At 44.2% G+C, this 12,912-nt stretch overlaps 1 protein-coding gene across 1 annotated transcript in view; it reads left to right on the top strand.

Moving 5' to 3' along the window:
• The window catches only part of DUSP11 (dual specificity phosphatase 11), a 44,480-nt gene that overhangs the window by 15,547 nt on the left and 16,021 nt on the right, over positions 1-12,912 (top strand). The window contains exons 5-7 of the mRNA XM_068274947.1: positions 3,301-3,361; positions 7,388-7,434; positions 10,325-10,400. Coding sequence (XP_068131048.1) covers positions 3,301-3,361; positions 7,388-7,434; positions 10,325-10,400 — 184 coding nt within the window. The remainder of the gene's footprint in view (positions 1-3,300; positions 3,362-7,387; positions 7,435-10,324; positions 10,401-12,912) is intronic.

The raw sequence follows: 12,912 nt of genomic DNA, 5'->3' as shown, positions 1-12,912 counted from the left end.
CTCAAAATGCTAGCATAATATTGCCCCTGTTTAACTCTCTCTAGTAAGGCCACATCTGGAATATGGAATTCAGTTCTGGGCACCACATTACAGGAAAGATATTGCAGTTTTAGAACAGGTGCAGAGACGAGCAACAAAATTGATACGTGGGATGGAAGGTCTCACTTACCAAGAAAGGTTAGATAAACTGGGTTTATTGAGTCTAGAGAAAAGTTGCCTTAGAGGGGATCTAATTGACCTGTATAAATGCATCAGAGGGCAATATAAAAGCTTGGCGGATGAGCTTTTTGTCCCTAGGCCTTCTCAAAGGACTAGAGGACATTATCTGCGCATGGAGGAAAAACATTTTAGCCATTTATTTAGGGAAGGGTTCTTTACAGTAAGTGTGATTAAGATGTGGAATGCATTGCCACAGGAAGTAGTTATGGCAAATTCTATACCTGCATTTAAAGGGGGCTTAGATGCTTTCCTTGCGTTGAAAGACATCCATGGCTACAATTACTAGGTAATGCCCAATGATGTTGATCCAGGGATTTTATCTGATTGCCATCTGGAAGGAGCCGGGAAGGAGTTTTTTCCTTTTGGGGGCTAATTGGACCATGCCTTGTAAGGGTTTTTCACCTTCCTCTGGATAAACAGGGATATGTGAGGGAGCAGGCTGGTGTTGTACTTTGTTCTCTGGTTGAACTCGATGGACGTATGTCTTTTTTTCAACCCAAATAACTATTTAACTATGGTGTGTCCATTGTGCAGGGACATCTTGCTGATCTTCTCCCCCGAATTATGTTCCCCTTGTACATCTTGTCTCCCTCCCCGCATGTGCTCCCCTAGCTCCCTGCAGAGTATATGCGGAGGTAAGCCGCAGCATGTGTCTCACCTGCCCCAGGTACCTACACGCAATGAATGACTTCTCTCCCTCATGGCTTTCCCTAATGCCGGGTTCTCCTGATCACGTCATTACACGGGGCAGGCACTGGATGAAGTCTTGAGGGAGAGAAGGCATTGCACAGTATCTGGAGGCACCCAGAGCTGGTGAGTCATGCAATAACAATAACATTTCTATAGCGCTTTTCTCCCATAGGACTCAAAGCGCTTGGGCTCTCTCAGATTCAGTAATTGGTAGTAGAATTGAGTATTAACACAACAAATGTTATATTTCTGCAAATGCCAAACTGAACAGGTGGGTTTTCAGTCTGGATTTAAACATGTCCAGGGATGGAGCTGTCCTTAGCTGCTGAGGCAAGGAGTTCCAAAACGTAGGGGCAGCATGACAGAAGGCTCTGGGACCAAAAGTTTCCAAGTGGACTCTGGGTATGACTAGATTATTAGAACCTGTGGATCTGAGAATGCGGGGATTGCTACGCAGCTGCAACATTTCTTTCATGTATCCAGGGCCCAGATTATTCAGTGATTTAAATGTCAGTAGGCCGATCTTGAATAGGACCCTCCATTCTATAGGTAGCCAGTGAAGGGAGGGCAGGACTGGCGTTATGTGGCAGTGACGGGGTTGGTTAGCAGTCTGGCAGCAGTATTCTGTATCAGCTGTAGGCGGTACAAGTCCTTTTTTGGAAGGCCAGTGTAGAGAGCATTGCAGTAGTCCAGTCGGGAGGTAATGAAGGCATGAACTAGTGATGAGAATTCCGGCTCTTCTCAGAGAATCGGCTCTTCTGAATTGGCTCCTATTAAAGAGCCGGCTCTTACGGCTCTCAATCGGCTCTTCATTAAATATCACTGGACACCACTCAGAATCGGAGTAAAAGCCCCGCCCCGTCTCCATGACAACTCCAGACTGCTTCGCTGACTGGGGCAATCCCTCCTGCTACTGCTCTGCCCCATACACTCCTACAAGCTGCAACTACAGGACTACATCTCCCAGCATGCCTCAGCGCCCTTTATTACACAGCAAATCAGAGCTGTGTGGGGCGGCTGAGGCATCGGCTCTTTTAAAACTGAGAGCCGGCTCTTGTCGTTCACAGCAAAGAGCCGGCTCTTAGAGCCGGCTCGTTCGCGAACGACCCATCACTAGCATGAACTAAAGTTGGTAGATCTTCTGGGGGGATGAAGTGCTTGATTTTTGCAATGTTCTTAAGGTGAAAATAGGATGTTTTCACCACAGCAGAGATGTGAGTTCTGAAGTTTAAATCCCCATCAATTAGAACTCCCAGGCTACGCACATGATCGGAGCTGTGTAGATCCGTGCCTCCTATTCCCAGTGGTGAAGACTGCAAGTTAAGTTGTTTTGTTGTCATGCGCTGCCCTCCAATCAGAAGGACTCTAGTTTTATCTGCATTTAGTTTCAGCCAGTTGTCATTCATCCATTGCTGTAGTTCACGTAAGCAGGCGTTTATAGTTAGAGTTGGGTCTGTGACACCAGGCTTAAAGAAAAGATATAGTTGGGTGTCGTCCGCATAGCAACGGTATGTCAGGCAATCTTTTTGGATTAGTTTTCCTTGCGCATATACACTGCGCAGAGCTAGGGGAGCACAGGACAGGATGTCCCGACAGGTAATCACAACAGGTCAGTGGCAGTTCATAAGTAGGGGACTCTCTGTATTCGTCCATTAGATGCACTGATTTTTTCTACCCACTTTTGAGGGGAAAAAGTGCAACCTCATGTTATAATTTGGAATATTGCATCTCTTGCACAATTATGTATTATGATTATTTCTAACATTTTTGCTACTTTGTGCATTCAATTTTTTATGTATGTAATTTTATGTATGGGGTTAAATATTTAATATGAAAAGAAAGCCTTATCTGTTTAATTGTATATGTCAGAGAGACTATGGTAAGATCTTTTTATGAAAAATATCCTATCATTGAAAGTGAAGGCCTAGTACTGAGGTGGTGTACTGGCGGTGGGGAAGTCAGTTGTTCTGAAAATTGTAAATTATTTTTATGTTTTATGCGAGTGAGAAATTGAAGTTTCTGTATTTTTTTTCTATATAAGCCGATCAGGAGTGGCGAATGTTTCTGATCAATTTTTCAGAAAATTGAATGATATAAGAAAGATTGGATCTATGAATCAAGAAACTGACAAACAATTTTTCAGTTCTTGATAATTTTTTTCATAGTTGGGGAACAATTGAACACAGGTGTGCAATACATTGGTCAGATTTTTCAACTGTATCAATAAAAAAAAAAATACATTGTAGTTCTCGTATTAAGAAAAAAATGTAAAAAAAAAATAATTATACCTTTAGCCCAATCTTTATTCATTAGCTGTACTGGTCATTTCGCATTGTAGGGCAAGTAGCCATATGAATTAAAATGTCCATTTTATATCCCAATTCTTTCTAGATAAACTCGTTGGCGTTCACTGTACACATGGGCTGAATAGGACAGGATACATGGTGTGCAGGTGAGTAGGCATGGAACTGTTCTATAGCATGGTATATTCCTGTTAAACACATGGATCATGCCTATTTGACAACTTTTTCAACACATGGTGGATTTGATAAGTTTATTTTCAAATGCGCTGGGTCAATTTTTTTAAGCACATTTTTTTTTCTTATTTGTTACATTTCCTTGCTTATAATGCTGCTGTAATGTGTATTTATGGCCACTTGTCACTAGAGGGTAGTGTGAGGCAATAACATAGGACCCCTGCTTTCAGTTATAGTTTCTGCTAGCAGAGAGATAGCAAAGCATTCCAAGAATGTACAGTACAACCAGTTCTGCTGACTGAGGTCAAATGCAGGGCACTTACCACAAACAAGATAATGCCTTTGAAGCTGCTAATGGGTTAAACTGGTGATATTTAAACACTTTTTTCTGTTTCTTTTGAAAGCACCATTGCAAAAAGCTTTGCATACCTATAGACAGTCCATAGGGAACCCGAGTAGGCAAAAAATCAAAACGGATGCCTCTGGACAAATCCTGTGTCCTCCTCCAGGCCACTGCCCAGGACGCTTTTGAAGTTTGCGCCTGTGCTCCTGTTCGTTCAGGCACGCTGCTGCTCCTGTTCGTTCAGGCACGCTGCTGCTCCTGTTCGTTCAGGCACGCTGCTGCTCCTGTTCGTTCAGGCACGCTGCTGCTCCTGTTCGTTCAGGCACGCTGCTGCTCCTGTTCGTGCACATGCACTTCTGCTCCTGCATAGTGGCACTACTCACGGACAAATGGCTTACTGCACAGTACGGCCTGCATGAAGAGGAGCGCGGCCACAGTAACCTATCCAACCAGCTCTTGATGGAAATGTTTTGGTGGTCCACACGAGGCTACAGGGGGGCCAGGAGGACGTAGGAGGTCTCTGCAGGATCCAGAGGCTTTCCTCTTCTTAGGTTAGCTTTCTTTTTTTTTTTATTAATAACATTATTATTACTGGTATTCTTTATTGGACTTTAATGATGAGGGACATTTTCGGCTCTATAGTCCACACTATTGATGTTAGGAGTGCTGTATAAGAAACCTGTGAGTTAAAATAATTAAAAAAAAAAAATACTTACCTAGGAAGGGGGATGCCACCCCTGTCCCTCTGTTCCAGGGCGCGCTGGCACAGCAGCGGCTTTTCATTCGGGCTCCAGCAGAAACAGCAGAGCCCGATCGGGTCAGCTCTACTGCGCAGTGGCAGATGGCTTGCGCTTTCGCAGTACAGCAAACCCGATTGAGTCCAAGGGAAAGCAGCCAGTGCGCATCAAGTGGAGTTTCGGAGGAGCCAGCGCTGGATCTTCCCTGCTGAGGACGACGGAGGAAGGCTCTTAACCTCCTTGGCGGTCTGATTCTTTCCAGATTTTAGGGTCTAAAAGCGGTGCAATTTTTTTTCACTCTTTCAGACCCTAAAACCTGAAAAAAATCATTCTGGCAGGGAGATCTGCAGCAAAATTAAAAAAAAATTACCTTCCTGGGCTCCTGGGCTGCAGTTTTCTCTTTGCCCACAAGATGGCGCTAATATACATATAAACGAACTTCTCTATATTTCTCTAATATAGAAAAGTTCGTTTTCAATGTTAGCCCCGCCCCCGATGAGGTCACGCTGCCACCACCGCTCTGCTGCCACCACCACGGCTGCGCTGCTCCATCTGGCTGCCGGGTCCCCGGAAGAATAGCGGGGACATGGGGGATCCCGGCGGCCAGGGAAAGACCCCACACTGCCGGGGAGAGAGGCTGGAGTCCCGCTGCGCAGCGAGATCGCGCGCGGGACTCCACAACTGCAGGTAAAGCTCTGCAATGCCTACCCCGACCTGAGCTCGGGATCACCGATAGCAGCTGCTTTTTTCTACCCCGAGCTCAGGTCGGGAAAACCGGCAAGGAGGTTAAGGATCCAGAGGCTTCTCGCTTCATGGGCACTTGATAATGATCATGCTGGAGATAACAATGCAAGAGAAAACTTGCCACCGCACAGTGAGAGAGTTCTCTTATCTCTTAATTCTTTAAGTTGCCTCCTCTGAAGTTATTTGCACATGCAGTTAATTAACAGCCTGGCTTTAGAATTCTGGAGTTATTTTAAAGAGAAACTCCAACCAAGAATTTAACTTTATCCCAATCAGTAGCTGATGCCCCCTTTTACATGAGAAATCTATTGCTTTTCACAAATAGACCATCAGGGGCGCTGTATGACTGATATTGTGGTGAAACCCCTCCCACAAGAAGCTCTAAGGACCGCGGTACTTTTGACAGTTTGCCACAATGTAATAAGGTTCACAGACAGGAAATAGCTGTTTACAGCTGTCTGTAACGGCCAGAACAGCTAGCAGCTACATAACCTGCCCACAGTAACAATGTCACCATGTAATAAATGTCAGAATGTAAATCGGGGAGAGGAAAGATTTTACAATGTGCAAACACTGACTAAATCATTTATACATAATTATTGTAAAAATGAAGCACTTTTTTTTATTACACTATTTTCACTGGAGTTCCTCTAAGGATTGAAGAGTTAACTTTAGGTTTGCCTGAGGTAAAATGTTTCCTGAATACTACATGCCTCGTCACCATGGTGATAACTAGATAAACGTTATTAAAGACAGGAGATAAGCTTAGTGAATTGAGGCCATTATTTGTTACAGCTGATATAACTCTGCAGTGTATCTACTTCCTGCTTATATGGAAGCAGACATAGGGTTAACCTCCTGTGTTTACAAATTAGCTTCTCTGCCGAGGCAGCCAGCTGACACATCTGAGAGATCAAATTACACTTGTGATTAGTCACGAATGAGGGGGAATTAGACAGGCTAAACTCTCTAACTACATACAGAGTTCATTTCTGTTTTCTTTCTGTCCTGTCCAAGAGTTCAGGTCCACTTTAAATGCAGTGTTGCATTTGGAAATCTCAACTGAGCACAGTTCATCTGCTGCTTCATGTACACAAGCCTTAAAGCTCCTGATTAGATCTCCAAGTGTATTATAAAGATAACCTTGCTTTGTGATCACACTGCAAAATAATCTGTATATTCTTGTTTAAGCCATCAGACTTGATTGTCAGTCTTCGCTTTATGGGTAAATTGTTGCTGTACAGTAGATCAGGAAATGCCATGAAAGTGCATGAATAGAGCCTTCTTCCTGGATATGTTTTCCTCTTGCTCTCATGAGACTTCAGGAGCTATGCTGCTGAAGAGAGCAAACATATCCAACGATAGCAGCACACCAGGAAGTCGGCATTTAAATGCATCGTAAAAAAAATGATAAACACAAACTGAAGGCTGCACACAGCAGGTGATGCCCAGTTCTATACAAGAGAGCATAATGCTACTATCCAACCCTGGGTGTGTGTACTTCATGCCCACTGTCTTGCCAGTGCAGGAAGAGAAGGTTCTGTAAAATGGCTCAGCACGCTGTAGCTTCTTGGCAATCTGCATCCTGTCAGAACGTGTGCAGGCTGTAGTGTTTGGTTGTGTAGCACAGTGCTTTTCAGTTAGTTCTCCTTCAGCAGCACAGATTGACACAGGTTGGAATTCTTCAAACTACCAGCCAGTCACTTAGCTGTATGTGACAGAAAATTGGATGTGCAGTTGTCCAGAGCAAAAATTAAAAAAAGTAGGTGTTGGCTGAGATTTTCTAATTGGTATTACTAGAATGAGAGCTGTAATGTTGCTGTAGACAGCAACTCTCCTTTCAGTTTTCATAGAAGAATGATATTCTTCCTACTCTGACACATTTAAAGCTGACCTCTTGCACAGTACACAATGAAAAGTGTTTATTCTGCATATAGTTGCTGAAGAAAGCCACTGCTTTGCGTCCCTGGGCTTGTTTAGCCAGATTAAAATGTTTAATTAGTTCTTTTTTTTCATAAAGGTCATCATGCTGTGGCTAATCTTTTACAGCAGAGAGTCCATTCTGAGTTTAGTTCCAAAGCTTATTGAATGCAATGACCGGTTGGTTATTGAAACATTTATATGTGCACAGAGCTATTTCTATTACAATGATCTAAGTGATATTCCTTCTGTTCCAGGTATATGATTGATGTGCTTGGTATGGTGCCATCTGAAGCCATAGAAAGTGAGTATATGGATAGATTTACCTTTTGTGATAGCTGGCAACTTATAGAATTTTTTTTCTTAGTTATCGGATTAGAACCCTAGTTGTTCTAGTTCCCTTGAACTTAACTGGGTACTCTGTAACACTTAAGGGGCAGGTTTATAAAGGAAGTGATCAGTCTGGTTGCCAGAAAGTGCCATTATTTCTTCTAAATAAGATTATTTTGTCTCAGCTCAATGACACAGTCTGCCCCTTGTCTTAGAGAGCTAAAATACATGAACTATTGACATTTTTATCTATCCCCTGCTCTCAGAAGGCCAGTTTTCTGCCAGGAAATTGTTTTATGGCTATAATTCATTATCAGTGGGTGACACTATAGTCTCACTGGGTCCCAACTCCAGAGAAACTGTCTGAATATTAACTCTTTCAGGCAGAGAGAGAAGAAAAGGAACACGGTATAGGTATTTTTATGCTTGCCACTGTACATGCATGTCTATTTCATTATGTCACATGTCGCTTAAGGTTCCCTGTAAGTGATCACCACTAGTATTAAAGTGAACCTCCGGACTAAAAATCTACTCAGCAGAACTGAAAAGGCTTGGTGTTTCTTTAACAGTTTCACAGCATCAGAACTTTGTTTTTCTTACCAACGCATTATTTTTAGCTGCACTTTTAGCTAAGCTCCACCCATCAAAGAAAACTGCCCGGGCTTTTTTCCTTGATGCTGTACAAAGCATGATGGGATTTCCTATGTTGTTGTTCACGTTGCCTAGCAACTGGGAGGGGTGATCGGCACACAGGACAGTTGGAACTGTATCTTATGCTCCCTGTCACCTCCTTTCAACCAAAAAGATGGCTGCCCTCATGAAATCAAACATTTGCCTGTTCTTTTAAAACAGGGTGGGTAAGAGATTATACTACCTATCTCTTTTAATTAACATAACGAATGTAACTTAATGACAGTATGTTTGTTTAGGCTGGAGTTCCTCTTTAAAATGAAAAAAGAAAGGTTAGAAATTTTGAAAGTGGGTTTTAAAAGGGGAATGAATCGTAATGTACATTTTTAGAGTAATCAGACCTGGTTAGAATCACTGAAATTACTCTACAGAAATTACCTTGTGCAGAGTGTTGCAGGCTCGCCCAGCGGTCATGGAGAAAGATACAGGAAGAGGCACGTTGGAGTACGGTAAGCCTGGAACATTCTGCACAGCTGGGGGGTAGCAAGTTTTCCATGGGTATGCTGGAGACTGGCTGGTCGTCCAGTGGGTTCATTGGTCATCACTCTTAGGGCTCGTTTCCACTATAGCGAATCCGCATGCGGGCACTGCATGCGGATTCGCATAGTCAATGTAAGTGGATGGGGCTGTTTCCACTTGTGCGGGAGCAATTTTCGGTGCGCCAGAAATCTGCACGGCAGAGCCGTCAGATTTCGCGTGCGGGAGGAATGCGGGCGAATCGCCGCTAATGCATTTAAAAGGGAAATCACATGCGGCTTTGTCATGCGGATTTCCCCGCGATTTCGCGTGCGATTTTGCATGGTTTGCTATGGAGCTTTACTCAGGCAGTGACATGGTTAAATTCGCCTGGCTCCTTGCCATGCGAAATCGCGGCTAAATCCGCATGCGGAAACGCAGCCGCATGCGATTTCTTCTGCAGTGGAATCCAGGCGATTCCGCACCGCAACAGTGGAAACGAGCCCTTAAGGCACTGCTGCAGAGATACGCAAAGAGCGTGCACCTCTGCTACGCTTAGACTGGCTCTGACTGATGGATCAGCGCGGAGCCGGTTCTCGTAGATGCAGGCGGCGTGGGATCGATCAGCGCGTATGGGGCTGGAGGAAATCGAATGTTGTCACTGCTGCACACCCAACCAAGCCCATTCTGGCGACCTCTTTCCAGTATGCTAGATCAAACATTTTGGCAGATTTTGACTGGAAAACGAATGCATGTTGCGTCATCGATCTTTGGCAGATTTGATCATTATGATTAATGTATGTGCACCTTTACTATCCTCCCAAGGATAGGGTTAGGATATCTAGACCTATACCACAGTAGTGCATCACATGACCAGCCCGGCCAGCAAACCTACTAAGATGGTTCATATACAGTACAACTGTAGGGTAAATAGAAAAATCTACAACAGGCTTCCTGCCCTCCTCAGCGCGGGCAGCACGCGTTTCAAGCCTTCCTGGATCTTTTCTGACTACTTAACACCGGTGAGCCTCTTTATTAAAGCCTCCATTCTCTGCCCTATATCGCTCTTCACTGTTCAAATTTATTCTTGAGCTTAGCTCTCTTTTCTTACTTTTTATCATTAATAACTGTTGTTATATGCACTCTATCACCTATTATATATCAAATTGCATTTTGAGCACCTTATATTTAGCACTAGCACTTTAGTAGTGGCAGATTGTGTGGGGGGGGGCCCTTTCTTGTTGATATTGGGATTGTCCTATATGTGCCCCTTTGCCTGAGTTTTTCTCTGCGACACAGTATACTTGTATATAGATAAATATTAATATTGGTGTATTTTTGTATAGATACTGTGCTTGAATTATCGCAGAGAGCTCAGACGGTGACACATATTTCTTTACCAGCTAAATGCTGATATTAGGCTCTTTATATTATTGAATTATATGGATTTTTTGGTCCAGGTTGGCTTCATTGTTTTTAATTGTTTTTAAATTTGTAGTGGCTATTAATAAAGACATTTTGCATTCAATTATATCCTGGATTTTTCCTTTTATTGCTCTATTGAATCATTAATGATGTCAGGTGGTTCTTTTTCTTGTAGTTGAGTTTCCTGCCCTCCTCAGCTCACCATGGCAATTTAGATCCACTTTAACCTGTTTTGTACATATTGTGTGCTTGACGTTGGTGTGTTTTCAGTCTTTGGCATTGATGTTTTCCAGAATTTAACAAGAGCCGTGGGCACTGTATAGAAAGGACCAACTATATAGAAGACCTTCTACATGGTAAAACTAGAAAGTAAGTTGCCTGGTCTACATCCGTGCTACTTAATTAGCTTTAAAATTTGTTTCATTTTGTGTTTTTTAGTTACATGTTGTTATTGGTTAGTTCTTCAAAATGTTTATGTAGGTTAAAATACACCTGAACTGAGAGGGATATTGTTACAAGTTGGACAGAGAACTAGGAAATGACCAGAGTTTGCAGCAAGTACAGAGAACGATCCCAGAAATGTTGTGCAATAGTGTTTATGGCAAATCACTCTCATGCAAACATGCATATAAGGAAACCACAATACAATGCACATACAATGACAAGACAGTGTGCACACAAACCCCCAGAGAACCTATCAATCTAACTAAATGTACAGGAAATATATACAACTATACAACCAGGCATGGTACAGAAGGGAGAAGGCAGAGAGCAACTTCAGGGAGGAATGCAAGATTCAGCAACAGATAATCAAGCACAGGGGTCAGGAATCTGGATTTTTCAGAGACTCGGGGGCCCGTTTCCTGCATGCAGATTCGCATAGACAATACAAGTGGATGGGCCTGTTTCCACTTGTCAGGATTTCTGAGTGTTTTTCTGTGCAGAAAAAATCAGCATGGTAGACCCTGCAAAATTTGCATACTGCACACCGCTATGCGAATCGCATACAATGTATTTAACAGGAAGATTGCATGCGGTTTTGGTATGCGAATTTTACTGCAAATTTGCATACGATTTCGCATGAAAGCAATGTAAAAGCACACAGGCACTGACATGGTTAAATTTGCATACACACTAACCTATGCGAAATCGTATGCGAATTTGCAGTAAAATTCGCATGCGATTTCGCTCTTGCATGCGAATTCGTTACGATTCCGCACCGCACAAGTGGAAACGGGCCTTAAGAGTTAGCAGCATAAAAAGCTCTGCCAAATGAATAGACGAAAGGGCAGGCCTTAAAGGGAACCAGAGCTGAAATTAAAAAGTTCTACATACCTGGGGCTTCCTCCAGCCCCCTACGGGCTGATCGATCCCACGCCGCCATCCTCCTCTGCCTGCAGCTACGAGAACCGGCTCCGCGCTGATCCATCGGTCGGAGCCAGTCTAAGCATAGCAGAGGTGCACTCTTTGCGTATCTCTGCAGCAGTGTATGGAGAGATACGTAGAGGGCACACTTCTCCTGTGTAGGCCGGCTCCGATGACGTCAGCGACGGGAGCCGGTTCTCGTAGATGCAGGCAGCGGTGGATGGCGGCGTGGGATCGATCAGCGTGTATGGGGCTGGAGGAAGCCCCATGTTTGTATAACTTCTTTTTAATTTTTTTAGCTAGGGTACATCTCTGGTACCCTTTAAAGGGAGTCTGAAGTGAAAATAAAAATAAAATACAGATACTCGCCTAAGGAGAGGAAAGGCTCTGGGTCCTATAGAACCTTCTCAGTCTCCTCACGGTCCTCACATGCTCCCCCGTTAGCAGTCTATGACCCAATGGGTCAAAGACTGCTCTCTTCCGTGTTGGGTGTGTTTCAGGAGTCTTCTAAAACAGTTAGGTTTCCCAAGACGGGCTACTCCATACTGCGCACACGCCATCTTTCGTATACTCGCGTGTGCGCAGTACAGAGCCGCCTGTCTTCGAAACCCGAAATGCTTCAGAAGACTGGCGAAGTCTCCTGTGGCGGGAGAGTTGAACCGTGAAGCCTGAGGGGGGACTGTAAGAACGGGAAGGCTCTATAGGACCCAGAGCCTTCGGGCCCTTTTACACTTAATCAGTTGCTCTCAGTTATAACTGAAAGAAAACTGATTTTCAAAGTAATGCCCATGGTTTCCTATGGCACGTTTCACGCGTTTTAACTGACATCTTCTTCTCAATGCACTGCTATGGGAAAAACATATACTTAAAGGGAAGGTTCAGGAACTGTCTAAAAAAAAATAAAAATCCGCATCCGCAGTAGTTCTGAGCCTGCGCAGTAAAGCCCAGAGGACGTCCGATGACGTCAGTGCGCCGCCGTGAGGCACATTTTGGAACGCGGAAGGAGCCCGACCTGGCCGCCGGCCTGGCCAGGTCGGGTCGGCCACCGGAGACCACCGGCAGCCTGCGGAGCGGCGCCGAGGGCACCTCCTGCCTGCCACGGGCTGGAGGAAGCCCCAGGTAAGTGGATGCGGATTTTTATTTTTTTTAGACAGTCCCTGAACCTTCCCATTAAGGCCCATACACACGTCGGATTTTTGCGAACGACCCGTCGTTTGAACGTTCCGTCTTTCGCACGTCAAATCCGGCGTGTGTACAGACTATCGTACGGGTGATAAGACTGGTTTTCAGCGATCCGCCCTGCGAACCAGTCTTATCACCCGAACGATAGTCTGTACACACGCCGGCTTTGACGTGTGAACGGCGGAACGTTCAAACGACGGGTCGTTCGCAAAAATCCGACGTGTATGGGCCTTAACTCTTACCAACGCACACCAACTGATAAAGTGTAAATGGGCCCTTCCCTCTCCTTAGGTGAGTATCTGTTTTATTTTAAATACAGATTCACTTTAAATAG

The sequence above is a fragment of the Hyperolius riggenbachi genome, chromosome 3 (genome assembly GCF_040937935.1).
Source record: "Hyperolius riggenbachi isolate aHypRig1 chromosome 3, aHypRig1.pri, whole genome shotgun sequence".
NCBI lineage: Eukaryota > Metazoa > Chordata > Amphibia > Anura > Hyperoliidae > Hyperolius > Hyperolius riggenbachi.
The sequence above is the reverse complement of the archived record's forward strand: the minus strand, read 5'-3'. Positions and strand labels throughout refer to the sequence as shown.